Genomic DNA, 17,459 nt, shown 5'->3' with positions numbered 1-17,459 from the left:
GCAGCAGCAGCAGAGGCTACTCACCATCCTCCATCTTCCTCCATTGCCTTCGATGCATTCCTGCTGCCAGGCACACTCTGACTTTCCCAAGGGAACAGCCAGCCTCCATTGGCAGGCTAAATAACAGTCAGTGGCCGGCGGGGACCGGAGGGGACAGAAATCTGATGATGGCTGCGGCTCCAAAACCGAGCATGAGCGTCATGCCATCTAAAACCTGAAATGAACAAGCTGTATGGACGCCATGTGTTTTCCATCAGTGAAAAAAAAAAAAAAAAAGGGGGCTAATCAGCCAGCCATGTGGAATCACAGAGGGGTTGGCTCGCTTCATGTGATCTTCTTTCCATTACTCCATAAAAGAGACTGTAAAACCTTGAAGCCCATCTGAAAGAGACTTAATCTTCAGTACTTTTGAATAAAAAAAAAGTGTCAAGTAACGGTCTCAAAGTATGTTCATAAACAGCAGGGGGGAAAAAAAAGTCTCCTTTTTCTAGACTAGATGTAGAGCACCGAAGACGTGAGTTAAGAGTGCGTAGTTTCAGGAACTTAACTGCCCCGGTTCAGACTAAAGTGTTCCGCCGTATTCTGCTTGACCTTAAATTTATTCCTCCTACTCCACCGCAGGATTAACTTGTTTTTTGTCTGAGGTGAAATTTAGTCACCAGAGCTGTCATTTTCTGCTCCTGGCAACTGCAGAAACATGGCATGTAATGTCAACATGTCTATGCTGTTCTCGGTTAAGTTAGGTCAAGCCTTTTGTCGGTGTTATGAACCTGGAAGCAGGTCCAGGTTCTGGTGTGGGAGCCATCTGACATTACACTGGTTGTTCATGACAAGTATTTTTCCTCCAGTGCGGTTCCAATGGCTTTGGTACCAAAAAAAGATACTTACTGGGCCACAGTAAATAGCCCGGTTACTAGAGGTGAGTTTTAAGGAAATCAACAACTATCAAGTGTTTAAAGTTTGTTGTCCAATTTATAAACACTCTCATATCACAAAGTGGTGTTTATAAATCCTGCTTGAAACACAGTGTGTAAGTCTCATTTGCAGATATTCTCTTAAAGAAATACCAAGATGGGAAATGCCAGTCTGCAGAGTGCAGGCTATTAGAGAACGCCGACTGTTTAAAACAACATTTATAAATTAGACTGGTGAGAGAGTAAGCCATCAATCTGAAGTGATAACTAGATAATTACAGGGATTTGTTGTCTCTCTGCACATTGAGGATCTTGAAAAATGCAGAATGCAACAGAGGGAGGATGAGACTTGTGAAAGAGATATTTTAAGTGATGTAACAACCTGGCTCCATGATGGCGGTGAAAAGTAAAACCAGCTAGATGGCAGTTTTTCACAAAAGCAGTCAAGCAGTCGAGAACTGACTCTAACACCAGTAAACTTTTAGTAGGCTACTCTTTTTTCCCCCTAAAGTAAACACGACTGGTCAGAGTTATAGTAGTCAGAGTAAAAATATCATAACACAGTGTAAGAAATAAATCTGCACTTTCAAAATCAAAATGAAAAAAAAAAATCAACGTCCTCGAGCCCAGGGAAATTCTAGTTTTATGGGATTATTATTTTTTCTTTTGGTTTTTCCAAAGGGAGTAATCTTTTCTCTCTTTTTTCATCCGGAGATAATGTGAACTTTAAATTTAACCACAAAAAAACAAACAAATAATAAAAAAAATAATAGATAACATGTTTTAGTAAAGAAATGCGAAATGTAGGATTTTCAAGTTGCGTAACAGGAATTCGCTTTATTCTTACAGTAAAGGGCCGACATTAATGCCTTTTGATTAGGTCTACGGTATACTGCGGTTTAAAATAAATACGAGTAACATATAAATTGTAGCTACACAGGACGGATTTTTATGTAAATTTTTTGCAAAATAAAAACAATTAAAATAAAAATACCTGCCTGGGAAGCTAACCGTAAAATGGCGCGAGCGTTTACACGCCCTCCAAAGTAAACTTTAATAGCTTCAATTATGCCTCGTCTTCTTCAGCTGAACAGCGTCACAGGTCCAGGTTTTCGTAAAAAACATCAAAATATGTGGGTGAGTCCATACGAGCTCGCGAGTTGGTTTGGATTTTTTTTTTTTTTTTTTCAAACTCATAAACGCGTCCTTTTGTTGCCATCTTGCCGGCGGCGACAGGTAGGAAATAATTATGACATCAAACACTATGTAAGACACGCAGCCCGGCCACTCACCTGTCATTCAACAAGGTCACGCCCTTAATAACACGCAGCTATAAAACAGTGTCACTCACATAGCTGCTACAAGAGGACAATGATTGACCTAGACTAAATCATTTTCTGCCAACTTGTTAACAAGCTAAATCCAGCTCCGAAGTTCATCTAAATTTCATTTTAAGTACTGACTGAGATGTTCCAAGTGTAGGAAATGGGAGTTTTTGCCACTTCCTTGCTGGTTTCTATGATTTTTTTTTTTTTTTTTTTTAGCTCAGGAAGGTGGATAAACACAGGATATGAATACTATCAGCATTGAGGATTTCGGCAACCTCACATTAAGACATGTTAGTCTGCCTGTGTGTAAACATCCGGCCATTTTATTGCAACCTCCTGTTTTAGAATTGGGGAACTTACACTGCAGCAACTGCAAGTGCTTTTCTAATTTCATAACGGCACAGTTTATATTAGTGAGATTTTATCTGATAGATCAACGCAATGTGTTTAATCAAATAGATAAATTACGTCCTCGAAGTGTCATCACATTCTGCAAACTTTAGTTAAAAAGCCATTCACTTTATTCAGGTGTTTGCAGCTGGTGGCCCCTGATCTAAACCATCCATTTTAGATCTTATGTTTAGCATAGTTCCTGCTGGAAGGTCAATCGCTCCCAATCACCTCTGACTCCGTTCTCTCTTTCCCTGTGGAAGACAAGCATCTTTGTTGCATGATGCTGCCACCACCATGTTTTATGATAGACACCAGCTTGCATGCAGACTAAAGAAAAGTTACATTTTAGTTTCATCTGGTCAGAGAGCCTTTTTTTAAAAAATTATTAATTTTTCATGTATTAGCTCATTTATACAGGGATGAGAGTTCTGCATCAGCTAATGCAGAACACTGCAGCTAATTAGCAATGTCTGTTCCACGCGCTGACATAAAAAGAATGACTATAATAGAAGACCTAACGTTCACAAAGAACATAATTCTCTTTAACAATCAACAAAGCAAAAGAATAAAATCAAACATTAATTCATTAAAACAAAGAAAAGAGTTTGAGGTAGAAGAACGCAATGAAATTTTCAAAGTTCATTTACTTTGCCGTTTTCCTTGCTCTTCGTGCTGCTGGGTTTTGGGTTGTTTCTTTTTCTTCTAATTTTTATTAAACCTTTGAGGGCAGAAAAAAAACAGCAGGATTCCATTTACCAATTCAGCAGCTTCCTAAGGCGGTTTGTTACTCTGGGTTTTACTTAACAGTACCAGAATAAAGTAATAATTTCTAAGGTTTTTAAAATTATGTATAGTTTTTTCCCTCCATTTCACCATCATGCTCTACTTTCTGGTGATCTCTCATAAAACTCAGATTAAATAGACTAGGAGTTTATGGTTGCAAGGCGATAATTATATATGAAAAGAATTAGGAATAAACAAGTGAAGCAACCTGAAAAGGAAAAGAACAGCCAGCCTCACTTACTGATTGTTTTGCTTAAAGGAAAACTTATTTCTGGAACTTTAACAAAGATTCACTGGAGATAGGAAACAGCAAAACTTCCACATATCAGAGACGCATAAAGGACAGGAGCTTCACATTTTGTTAAAGATGTTCCCACTTGTCGTCAACTCATGATCCAACTCCCTCCTCTCATCAAAATTAGATCAAACATGAAAGCCGTGACATCTTTTACTGCATGTGCTAAATTCGTCTTATTTGGGACAAAACCTGGATTTTGACCCAATTAGTCAAACAGCAATCATGCCACAGTCATGGGTGTGTGCAGGAAGACATTTTTTTGCCTTGAACAAATGCTTCGTTCTGAGTTTAGTAGGTGTAACTCTCTTTGGTTCTAGGTATCTCCAGGTTTTGTCGCAAATCTGCATTTTCTTTTCTTTCTTTGATTGAATTTTCACAGGATAAGAAACACATTTGTAAGCCTGTGGCGAAATCAGTTCTGCATTTAATGTCTATCACGTAGCGACGTGCAAAAGTTAATCCCGGGTAATCACGTTACGCAGCCGCTACAGCGTCGGCTTCCTGAGAAAACAGAAGCCTGGAAGGGACTATTTTACATATACCAAGCTTGACAAAACAATATATTTTGATATTTACGTCTCCCGACAAGAGAGGTTCTGAGGACGGATTCCCAGAGCAGCTGGATCTGTGTGAAAAAGCTGAGAAGATTTCTTGGGACGTTTTACCCAACATGAGTTTTTTGTTTTGTTTTGGGGGTTTTTTTAGATAGAGCCCGTGTTTTTTCTCTGTTGGAAATAATTTGAAGTCTCTCTGACGGTTTTGTATTGTAACAGATACAGTCCACCATTCACCAAGTCAAAAGGTCAAAGGTTGAACCAATCAGTTAGCAATGGACCTTTAGGAATGAAAGCAGATGAAAGACATTCATGACTGAGAATCCAATTGTAATTGAATCTGAACATCTGCTCTGCTTTTGAGAAGTCAGCAGTTTTTTTTGTTTTAAATGAATAGTGCTCCTCTGTTTGGATAGATTTTCAATCTAATCGTGTTTATTTGTGTAAGTTATAGATCTGGAATTTGCTTTCCCTCAAGAGTAAAACAGATTATAACTCTTCACAAATAGAGTACACTCTCTGACCTTCGCAGCTCGGATCTGTCTGCCTGTACGTCTTTCCGACTTCGACCTGAGACTTATCTCAAACGTTCTCGTGTGTTCACTCTGAAGCTGTGAACAGAGCAACGAGCAGCACCTGAGCTGTAGTTGAGAATTTATGTTATTTCTCTTTATTCCAACATCCTAGTTGATCCATGAGAACAAATCGGACCAAAGCTACTCCAAGGCCCAGACGTCTCCAACCTGGAGAAGGCCCTCCACCATTTTTAAGGCCAAGACCATTCTTCTTCTGTGAAAAACGAATATGTGCATGCCGAAAACCAAAATAAGTACAAGGTCAGACAGGTGTGATGGTTTGGGTTTGTTTGATGCCAAGAAGTTATCGAATTCACCATGACCTTCTCTGTTTGCCAAAGTATTCTAGAGTCAAGTCTGACTTGACCTTTCCATTTGCTAAAGCTTGGCCAAAAACTGAACTGGACAATCGTTGAAGGGGCAGTATTCTGTGTTTTACAGGCATGTGGTGCCATTTTATAGCACAACCAAGTAACTATGTTACCTTCAGTTGGTATAAAAATATAGTATGTGTTTATCAAATATGACTTAAAAGAAATTTGACTTCAATATGCAGCGCATTGAAATTGGGCCTCTGTCTCTTTAAGAAACTCCTGTTCTTTCTGACACTCTTCAGGAAGTCATCACATCATCACCCCTCTATTAACCCTTTAACAATATTTTTACCAGCGTTTCACTGAGAAGAAGCTCAAATGTGCAGCTCCACCGGGTGTTTACTAATTACTGCTGGCTAGTCTGAAGGGGCTGAGTGGGGGAGGGGCAGTGGAAAAACTGCAGCTTTGAGGAGGAGCTACGTCCTCGTAGGCGGTGCCAAGTCCAACCATGTGTTTTGCACAGCTGAGTGGTTGCCACAGGAGATTAAAGGATTTCTCGAACATGCATGAAAGAATCAAAGCAGCACTCTGGGTACGTTTCTGATGAGGGGAACAACATTGTAACATGACATGAAGCTAAAAAAAAAGAGGGTATTTTACATAATACTGGCCCTTTAAGGAAGACATGTATAAATAAATGCCAAGAGACCTCAACGAACTGAAGCAAAGTAATGAAGAAAGACCAATAGAGAGAAACACAGTTTACGTTACTACTATTAATGGGGGCTGTGTAAGTTAAGGGTATAATCTGTTTCCTACACACTGCTTTATTGTATACAATGACAGGATTTGATCTGTTGTCTGTTTTAGGCTAGATTTGAATACCTTTAGAACCTGGTGACGACCAGATCATCCCCATCTTATCCTTAATCACGAAGACCCTTGAACTCAGTTTATTCAATGACTAAGTTTTAAATGACCAGCCTTGCCATCTCCAAACATGTGATTCAGCTAAAAACAAAACATAAACTCTCTAATTATTATGTTTTTTTTGTTGTTTTTTTTTAAGCTGCATAACACTGGCAGCAAATCAAAGCGCTCCTCTGTCTGTGTAGCTGAACTCTACTCCGCTGCTGGCTCCCTAAAACACTACCCCCCTTTAATTAATCACAAAGTCCCGTTGTCTCCGAGAGACACCGCGTGCCGTCGGAAACTCTTTGAACGTCGCGAAACTTTTACGGAGGCTCCTCTGCCTTTAATCCTCCTGTCAAATTGTCTTCGATGAGCAAATATTGACGACGTCCTTCCCAAAATATTTCCTTTGTGCCGCCACCCCGGCTCGACAGGCGGCCCTCTGTGACGGATTATGAGATGGATGAGCCATAAGCCGCTCCAAGGTTGTATTGTTCCCCAGCCTGCCACCACCTCTCCTAAGTGCTCCAAAGCCTAATTCTTCTTGCAGGCGTGTGAGGATGGGGGGATGGGGACCCCGTGGCCTCAGACCAATCAGTCTCTCAGCAAGCACACAAAGGTCCCGCTGCTTCTACAACTGGAAACTTGGCTTGACGGGTGGAGGAGGGCACACTGTTGGGGCTGGAGTCAATTGCATTTCATTTCAATCAGGAAATTCAGCTGGGCATCTTTTTGGGCCCAAAATGACGAATTACCACATTACCCCATTTTTTTTATTTTCCTTTTGCGTCTGATTGAGTTTAAAGCCCAGGCTAAGTGGATGAACATTGGATGGTGACAGGAATTTCAGCAGGAGCTTTTTACTCCAGAAACAGGTGGCGCTCTCGATTGGACGACAGCGAGCTTGTTCCGTTGCTTCATCGACTCCCATTAGCTCTCTTCTCGGCAGCAGCGGGTTGGTCGTTGTGTGATGGAGGAGAGATTGAGCCTCAGATACATAAAGAGGGGGATGAAATACAAAAATTTTTAGATATTTTTAAATAGTGACAGAAGGCTTTAGAAAAAGAGTGCTGTTGTGTAAAATATAATCCCAAACAGAAAATGTGTGAAAATGGCAGCAAAAAAAAACAACCATTCAATAAAGTCAAGCCAAGACTGATAATATTTTTATGATTTTAGGCATTTGTATCCTCATACTTTTTAATAGCTAAGCTATTAGCAAACATCTTCAGGGGTCATTTTTCTTAACTGCAGAAGCGTTGTTTCAGTTTTTGGAAATCTTGAGATGTCTCCACGCCAGAAGGAATATTTACTTTGATTCTGTCCAGGGAGTCGCGAGTCCCCCAGTGGGAGGTGACAGGAAACCAATGGGAGTCTCCAATATCGGATCATATGCCTGAACTACCTCGGCTGACTCATTCTGATGCAGAGGAGCACCAAATACACTCCAAGTCCCCCCACCCCCTGCAAAGGTCAGAGGGCAGACAACGGCTAAAAAGAGAACGTTGCATAATGATGCAAATTAAAGAAAAAAACCAAAACATCCCAACATTTGTCATTTTATTTCAGTAATTGTAACATTGTCAATCAGTTTAGTTTTATTACAGCATTTCTCAAATTCATAAAATCAATGTGACAAAATTGAAGTGAAAAAGATTCACCAGTAGAAAGGGAGCAAAAAGAAAATTAGAAAATAGCAATTAATAGCATTTTTAAATGCACCATGTTCTTAAATTTCAACATGTTACTTTAGTAAAAAGTAACATGTTGGTATTTCTGTTTGCAACGACATCGTATCAAACTCTTGTCGCTTCTTCCTGTAGTCATTTTGTGTAGTAGCTATCGGATTTCTAATAACCCAAAACTCCCAATGAAACACAGTAATCAACCAGGGTTTGCTTTGTGGTTACCAAAAATCACATCTTTTTTTAATTTTTTTATCCAATTTACATAGAACCTGATCTGCTTGTGGAGTTTAACTATTTCATCAACAGTTTTTTCCACGCTTAAAAAGAAGTTCCCAATACTGAGCCTTGAGGGACTCCGAATTTACAATCTTTAAATTTTATCCTTAAGCTGAAAAGCAAACTGCTTTTCCCATTAGACTCTAGGGAGCACTTCAGGACGCATATGACAAGTTTACAACACTACGCCATATGTTTAGAAGTAAAATAAAATAATATATATATATATACATAAACTGTTGCCCCCCACTGGTGAGTAGGGTGGTCTTTATGGGTGTAATCTTAAAAATGTGTCTCTTTGCGAGCGTTTGTCTCTTTCTTCCTCCATTTTTTCCCTGCACAGAACTGCCGGCGTAGCTGCAACATTTTAGAGACGCACAGTGCGGAAAATTCGGTCCACTCAGACGTGTCGAGCATAAACCAGGCTTAGGAAACAACTACTGCACAGCTATGCATATGAAAATGAGAGCTTGGAAGAAGAACACAAACACAGCCTGTAACGGTTTAGCTCAAATACGAAGGCTGACTCTTAATGCAACGTCTTTCCAAAAGATTAAGTAAGTAAGTACTGTAGGTGGCCCCAATTGACTCTTTGACATAATTCTGTTTGTGCAGCTTTAAAAAAAAAAAGAAGAAGAAGAAGAAGAAAAAAACCCTCCTAACCATTTTTCCATCCAATGAAGTATAATACGCACATGTGAACTGAATGAACGCTGCAACCATTTTATCAATGAGTTCATTGTAGTTCAGGTCTTTTTCCAATTTAAAAGGTTCACAGTGAGCCTTTGCTCCACTCAAGCACATCACATCATCTTTTGTACAAGAAAAACCAACAGCACATGATCTCATGGTGTTTATCTAAAGAGTCTTAGTAAAAACTGCATGTGCTTAATTGTTCGGCGTAACAGCAAACAGCCCTTGTTTATGTGAACTTGGATGTCTGTTCCCTTCCGGAGAAATGCAGCCGATCTGGAAGACAGGAAAACAAGAAGAAGAAGAAGAAGGGGGGAAAAAAAAGGCCACCCACAGGGCAAGTAGCTGTCATCACGAATTCACTAGAGGCTCAGTTCACTCAATTCTTGGGCAACCTCTCTGACAAAAAAAACAAAAAAAAAACACCTTCTATTGAAGATCTTTACAAAGGAGACCTCTTACATTCTCTGGCTGGGAGGTTACTGGGAGGGCTGGTACAATTACTTGTCCTCAGCCTGAATGGAGCGGAGCACGGAGTTGTGGCTAATCTGCAACTCAAACAAAACTAAATCTAAGCTAATCAACGGTGAATCACAATGCCAGGCACTGGCGAAAAAACATAACAACCCACTCGTGTGTGTGTGTGTGTGTGTGTGTGTGTGAGAGGAAGAGAGAGCGAGTGTGTTGGTGAATCACGCTATGCTTTTCAAAACGTGCTGAAACACACCCTTGGGCTTGAAACAGCTTAGCCAAGGAGCCATTCAACACATTTGAGAGGAATACACACGCACACACACACACATGGCAATGCAGAAACAAGTGAAAACATAAAATTACATTGTGCATGAAATATTTCAGGAACAGCCTGTCATAGCAGCAGTTAAGGGGCCAATAAGCAGAGTGTGTAAACTCTTAATGTAGGTGCTGAATATGTAATTAAAACACTTCATGGACAGCAGCAACAGTGGACTCCAGGATCATTTTTTGTGTAAAACTGTGACTATTTTTTAAATTTCATTATGAAGTGAATATTTTAGCAGTAGCACTTTTATTTTAGTATTTAGAGGGGAGTTACTTCAAAGGCTGTATTCCAACTACATACTTTTTATGTAGTAAGGGTTCTTTAACCTAATCCGGAGTTATTGTAGTTTCTATGAATTTTAGCCAGTTCAAGTGCTAATCTTGGGCTGGCGCTAAGCTTGATTTTAACTGGCTCCATTTAAAACAACAACAAATAAACCTGTTAATATCGAGCCTACAGGCCAAATTGGAAACACATTGTTTTTTCCCTCTTCCAGTTAATGTGTATATGTGACTATAGTGAACCGTGGCAGCTTATCTGTATAAATCACATTATTTGTTCTGTTATCCCTGGAAACAAAAAGCCTTTCATGAACAATCTGATGTCAATGCTATTTATTTTAAACAAGAGCCATTACTAGTGAATACTAGTTACAATCCCAACAGGTACTCCTTATCTGTGTTTATGAAGTGCAAATCAGTGTTGATTTTTTATTTTTTTTGTAGTTTCAAATCTGTTTATAAGCTGCAAATGTGGAGGGGGGGTAAAACACGAGTCATAAGCTAAAAACATGAGTCGCATTTACGTGTCAGATTAGTGTTCAGAAACTGCAAACAAGTGTTATATTTATGGTGTCAGACGTGTGTTTAAAACTGCAAAGATGATCCAGATTTGAGGTTTCATATCTGTGTTTCTAAATCCTCCTGAGCGACACTCATGGTTACAGACAGGATGCATAAACACAAACGAGAAAAATCTCAGCTCTAACCGGTATCCACGCAACTCCCTCTTAATATTTTCTAGAAAAGTGTGCTTTGTCCTAAGCTAAAAAGCAAAAATTGACATTAATTTAGCAATTTAGTGTTTAAAACTTTGCTCACAGTGAGTGCCAGTCAGTTTGTCCCCATGCACCATTGAGGACCGAACTGATTTTGGGATCATACTTTAAACTACAAGTCCATTCAATACAGGAAGAAACTCTCAGGCAGTTAACTTGATGTAATGTAAATGCCCACATTTAGCATAAAAACACACACAAAAACCCAAAAATGATTAAACTATAAAATTCCCTTTTATTACCCTCCAACAGCCTAAAAAAAAAAAGCCCAAAGAGGAACAGACTGACAACGAAACCCTTTAGTCTATGCAGGTACTACGAAAGAATTTTGACTCAACCTTGTTAAGTCATGTCCACATTCCAGTTTGCATTAAAAGTGAAACCAGAACACACCCATCTATGCATGTCGTCTTCTGAGAAATCCTCTTATAGTTAGCAGAGCTTTAGAAAGGATTCATCTGAGGAAGACTTTTGGTTTTTTTTTTTTTTTTCTCAAAATCACATGAAATGTTAAAAGCTGAATTACTCAATGACATTTTTGTCTTACATTTGCATTAAAGCAAACAATTCGTAGGTTTGTTTCGCTTTACAGGGAACTATGTTAAGTTGAAGTCCAACCTTGACTGGTTGTTTCCATTCAGGATGTGTCCATGTCCAATATTTTCTTGACTTCTGCTTTATGAAAAACACATAAGGAACGAAAGCAAATGGATTGCTGTGGCTGGATAATCTTTTCTCCTTATAGTCCAAACTTCTTTATCATCAGCCACATCTTTGTGTTTTCTGCCCTGCCTCGTTCTGAGCGGAGGTGACTCACAAACTGCACGTTTGGCAACATTTTCCAACATTCTATTACACACACTTAATAGCATGCGCTGCATAGTTTAACCTTCTCTATCAATGCTGCGATCTTTGGTCTCAGTGGGCCTTGCAGACTGAACCCACATGCGGGCCGCGTTTTATAAGACCATTTGTACTCGGTTTAACACGCTGAGATGACAAACAGTCACTTCAGAATCAGCCACAGCAATAAGGTGTGTTAGTAGATCATCAACATCCTGCGCTCTCTGTTTTACGGGGTTCGTTGTGGGAAACAGGTTGGAAGCTCTGAGGATATGAGCAGGAAGGACACACCCAGGAAAGATAACGCATGTTGTTTGGGCTGAAAATACCCATGTGTCCAAGCGTTATCCTCCGTTCTGGCATGCTGCTACACGTACTAGGAAAGAGGATCAAATTCCATCGAAGGTGAATCCCAAACCGAGGGCTTATCGGAACCAACGACTCTCGGCGGGTACTCCATCCTCCTCTGCGCTACCATTTCGAGGGGGAAACGTAATTCAAAAACAAACAGCAAAGTAAATAAATAAATAAATAAATAAATAAACGAATGTTGATTGAGGATGACTGATTGCAGTGTTCATTCAGAGTTAACCTTGTTCTGCATTCTTGTTTCCCCTGTTGGTTGTCGCCTTTGGCATCAAACCCCCTCCCCCCCCCACCCCGCCCCGCCTGCACTCGCTGCTGTGATCAAATGGTTTCATTGAAACTAAAGACAAGGCTGTGCTTTTTTTTTTTTTTTAACAAAGTGCTATTGTTCGTGTAAATGTGGCCCTAAGTGAAAGACGGGTAATGACAGGCCAGCGTCTAGCGAGGGAAGTCGAGCTGCATTTCTCTAGTAGTCGTTTAGGTTCTGCTTGAACTGCGATTCCAATCTGCGTGCGACTACAAGAGGAGTTTCAATCTCTTTTAAAACCAACACAATTTCACAGGCATTTGCAAAAGAAACAGTCGTTTACAATAATAATCAACCCTTTATTGAATTACTGCAAGTACAAGTAATCAGACTGAAAGATTCAAACGGCATTGGTCTTAAACTCCAGTCCAGATTGAGAGCAGAAAATGTGAATTTGCCATGTGAGCAAAGAGCCTTTCCTCTGGTGTCACACTGCAGCTGATGGGACCAGCCCCTTCTTGGCACCCTGGTGATAGTGGCTCTCCAGCTTCCCTGCAAGAAAGAGGGGGAGTGGAGAGGGCAGTGGAATAGAGGAAGGGTGGGAGGAGAGAAAAGAGGAAGGGATGAATCAAAACACCATCAAAGGGACAGAATGACCTTTCTGAGAGCTCAAGGGCTGCTGATTACAGGCGGCCTCGGGTTGATGCACAGAGACATCGAGATGATGAAGGAAAAGACCAATGAGACCTTTTATTCAACAGAGGAGACTGGAAAACAGCTTTTGTTGGCAGCAAAACAAGACGAGCTTCAATTCAGAGGTTTATCACAGACTTTAATTACAGGAGCATTAAATGCAACCGAGACACAATGAAACCACTAAATGCTACGTCTTCAAGTTAAGTTCGACAACTCGGCCAAATACAGCAGGCCTGCATCACCAAAGGGAAGGTTTTTAATACAGTTATTATTACTGTAATGTCTTCGAACAGTGGAAATAAAATGTTTTATGAAAGACAATGAGATGTGGATTGAAAAATAAACATATTTGTGTCTATGTTCAAAGAATTTACTTGGGACCAACATAGATCCCTGTGGAACACCATTATATTGAAACTCCTAGTGTCTGTTTTGGTGGGACAGTTTACGGTGATGAAACAGAAATGTCCTGACATCTTTTATTTTTTCCTCATTTACAAATGTATTAATTCATACAGAATTGAAATTAAGACTTTAGCATACAATTTAAGACATGGCATACATGTCCATGCTATCCAATATTTTTTCTTTTTTTTTTTTTTGCAGTGATTTCAAATGAAAGTTATACACTTGAGGCGACGTCGTTACTGTACTTGGCCAAAATTGAACTAATAAAGTTGTTAGCGACAAAGCATAGCTAGCTAATTATTTTCGCGTGTGATGCTAGCAACCTCAAATACTTTATATGCATTGACGCTGCATGAATCTGGTGAATGCACAGCTCTCATTTCTTAAATATTTTGTTAAACATTCCAAGTTTGTTGAAGTTGGAGTCTCCTGGCGTGAACGCTATGATAAAAATCTGATTTTGAGGAATTCATTCAGGACACATATTTACAACTGCACTACACAAATAAAACGGTCAAAGCCGACCGGCTTTAGGCTCGCATGTCCTTTCATATTTTTGTTGAGAAAGTGTAAAACTCGTTCTTTCACAAAATGAAACATCTAATAATTCATTAGATTCTAGTGATCCAACAACAGAAATGGTTAAAGTTAAACCACTTTTATGACTAAGCTGCCAAGGGAAGTCGCCAACGAGCCAAATTGGCGAGCAGGTGAAAAGTGGGGATCGAACATGTAAGTAACTGTATATTATCACCAGAAAACATCAAGAAGAACACGTTAACTTCCATAATATCGTCCATTTATCATTATTTTGTCCCGCAGTCCACATAATGTAAATATCAGAGCACTTCTGTCAAGAGTGCATCTTCAGTAAGGATTTCAGCATATTGTTATTCACATAAAGGCTGCTGGCCATGAAAGCAACAAACGGCCCTGCAAGCCGCTGACCAGAGCTGACCTCCCAATCTACCGTAACTGCAACCTTTTCCTGCCAATACAGCATCCCCAGTATTGATCACATTTCTCCATTAGAGCTCATCCTCCCAAACTACGCTCTGCTGCTTTGTCCTCTTTCTGCAGAACAGCCCCTGCTGGATTCCGATAACCCGTGTCGACCTTGTCCTTAACTGCAGAGCAAATAACAACCCCGTGTCTCACCGCCTCACACAAACCTCCCGCTTGTGAAGCCGCAGCATTAGCCGGCTGTTTTCTCTCCCCGTGTCTGAGGCAGGGATGAGAATGATGCAAGTCTGACAGGCAGGAGCTGCAGTTGTCACCCATGCTCTCTTTTTTCACACCGTCACGTTATGGCTGAACTCTGTGGGTAGCAGCGGCATAAACACGGTGTTTAGCACAAGCGCTGCTTGCTCACCATTTCCAAGCCCGTCTTGAACGGCTGTCAGCGCGTCTCGGTTCTGCCAGAAGCGAGTGTTGCTTCGGCATGGAAACCTCTCCAGATTTTTTTTTAAATTTTGTTTTATTTTTTTATTATTACTATTTGGCAAAGGCTGCTAAGAGGTTATCCAAGATTTCATTAATAACAAATCCATCTTAACAGAATTTCATGCCAAGTGTAAACTGCTTTTTGAAACATTCAGCAGACAAGGACCAGGCAGTAGACGCACTGTAGCTGGGTGTGTGTGTGTGTGTGTGGGATAAATATTAGATGATAAGATCCCAATAACTGTATCATAAAACCCAGAGATGGCAGTTGTGCTCAGCAGAGCCCGAGTCAGAGCGGTGTTGTGCCAGCACAGGCAGGCTCTCTCTGTTCTGGGAAGCCAATCGTCGAACTCCTCCAACTGGTTCTGTCCTCCCCAGCTCTTCTTGTGGGTGTTTGGTACGGGGTGGGGAAGCCAGAGCCAGAATCAATATTGTGGGAAATTTGCTGCGGTATATTTTTTATTTTATTTTTTTGCCTTCTTTTCATAACACGATGACGTTTCCGTGAGCAAAAATGAAAAAATATTATCAGGAACGAAAACAAGCCGATTATCGGCGTCAAAGCAAACGTGGAGGGAATGTCGGCATGGTCAGCTCCCCGCTCATGAATGCAAAGCCAAGCGCAAAAATTCAAGCACAGCTACGAGCTCTGCAAACAAAGTGTTCATGCTGACATGGTGGAAGAGGTAGAGCGTTGTAAATACGTACGATTAAAGAGACTCATCTTCTTAGAAAGAGAAAGGCAGGTTTACTTACATGAAAGGAAGGATCGCAGCATGAATCCTTTGATGACACTAGAACCAGACAGCAAGACTTTCGTCAGCTTCCGCAGATTGCTTTTTTTTTTGCTTGTTTTTTTGTTTCAGCATTATGGTTATTAATAAGCTGCGGTGTGGTTTCAACATGACATCAGCAAACTTCCTGTTCGCCCCGTTGGAGCACACACAATACATGATTACAGGACTTTGCCAGATTAACGAGGTCAAATGTCTGTGTATACAAAGCAAACATTATCAACAAAGTGGTGACATTAATTATTCTGAAAAACAGCACTGGGTTATTTGGTTGCTTTGTTATTTTGCCCTCTTTTAGTTTTAATATTTTCAAAGCAACTTTTTCTAGAACAAGATGGATTTCATTACCACTGGATGTTTCGCACCAACCTTGTGTCAATTTGTACAGGATGTCTCATACATACCATAAAGCTAATTTATGGTCTACTTATAGTCTAAAGTTACTTCATGTGGTAATACAATTTTAATATTTACCAGCAGGAGGTTGCTCATGTTATTTTGGTTTGATCAGGGATTGTAATCTAACATAATTCAGACGAACATCAGAATCACAATCAATCGAAAATAGGTGCAAGACTTCAGAAAATGTAACGTTAAATTTATTTGCACCGCTTGCTTTAAAGGGACTTTTTGGAACATGTCTTTCCCTAATACATCACAATGTTTTACTACGAAGAGAAAAACTGATACGCAATTGTGACTGAGTTGGCAAAAGCTGATGGTGAGACTTTCGTTGTTTCTGAAGCCACAGAAATGAAAATGTAATGTGTTCGCAATTTAGACCATGATTTCCTAAATGGTGAAATAATATAGTTTGTCATTGCTTTAACCATTAAAGCAATACAAAATAATAATTTTACAACAATACAATTTTTTTTAATTAGTTTAAGTTTTCATTTAGTTTTTTGTAGTTTTGAAAACTAAAAAAAATACCCACTTTTTTGCATTTTATTTTGAAATGGAAAGAGTAAAAAACGAACGATACACGGATTTGAATGCCTCCGTGTGTCTAAAGTTTTTACCCGGTCTCTTTTTAACATCTTGGTGGGTGTTTCAGCCAGTGATGTCACTGACAAACCCCTTTGTTCACCTGGTAATTAAAAATAACTAATTGCTTTAGTCTTCAACGAGTTAGTTAATTGTTTAGCAGCTTCTGACAGTGTGCCCCCCCCCCCCCCCGGTTCGTTTTCTTTTTAGACACAAACTAACATTTGAACAATGCTGATATCAAAAGAAAGTGAAAGCCGCGGTGTGCTCTTTGACCTGCTCAGGAAACAAAAGGTGTTAGAAAAGTGACAGCCGCTCGCCGATGAGTGCAGCAACATCTCTGCAACACGCCGGGACACACGTGTGACAATACAGCTGTTGTTTCACGTCCCTTTCAAGAACTGCCTCTGCTTTGCGAGGTGATGCCAACAATAAAAGCACCAGGTGCTGGCCGCGACCAAAGAACCAGAAGACCTGTTGGCTGAGCTCAACCACGTTTTGGAAATGTGGCCTAACCGTCTGCTGCAGATTAGCCACAGAAAGCCATCTATAGCTACAGCTGAGAAACTGAACCGTGTGAAAAATGAGAGATGGTTCAAGTGGTTGAAGCTTCCCGATCAAAAACCAAAAGGTAAAAACAGTTTTTCCAGCTTTCCAAAGACTCGAAAGTTGCTGACATCGTTCCCTGAGGAATCATAACTTTGAATGACCTCTTTAGCATACTAAGGGTTACGGGATCTTTTGCTGCAATAAAACAGCTTAAACTGTGGAGGACAGGGTTCAGATCTGAAGAAGAAAGGCTGGAACCGTCTGATCCCTCGACTGACTAACTGGTACCAGTATTACTAAAGAGTGAAGCTCAGCGCCGGCTCTGTGATAAATGAAAGGCAACCGTTTAGGAAGCGTCTTTCAGACAGTTATCTCCCCTCATTAAAACGTATCTCTCAGCAAACAGGAGAACAATAACAATGTTTTGAGCAACTGTTTGCTGTCAACCGGAGGACAACGAGCGGGAGGAGAAACTCTGGGTCTTATGAGCAGACAGCTGCCAGGAGACTCCGACCAGAAACGTTAAATATTCCCTGTGA

General features: G+C 40.3%; 1 protein-coding gene across 2 annotated transcripts in view; it reads right to left on the bottom strand.

The window, feature by feature from the left end:
* Positions 1-12,388: 12,388 nt before the first annotated feature.
* trip4 (thyroid hormone receptor interactor 4) overlaps positions 12,389-17,459 on the bottom strand; it is an 80,622-nt gene continuing 75,551 nt past the window's right edge. The window contains exon 13 of one of the 2 annotated variants that reach the window (XM_044143346.1): positions 12,389-12,595. In XM_044143346.1, coding sequence (XP_043999281.1) covers positions 12,531-12,595 — 65 coding nt within the window. In that variant the 3' untranslated portion in view covers positions 12,389-12,530. The other variant, XM_044143338.1, reaches the window with a different exon arrangement.

Source organism: Gambusia affinis, linkage group LG02, assembly GCF_019740435.1.
Source record: "Gambusia affinis linkage group LG02, SWU_Gaff_1.0, whole genome shotgun sequence".
NCBI lineage: Eukaryota > Metazoa > Chordata > Actinopteri > Cyprinodontiformes > Poeciliidae > Gambusia > Gambusia affinis.
The sequence above is the reverse complement of the archived record's forward strand: the minus strand, read 5'-3'. Positions and strand labels throughout refer to the sequence as shown.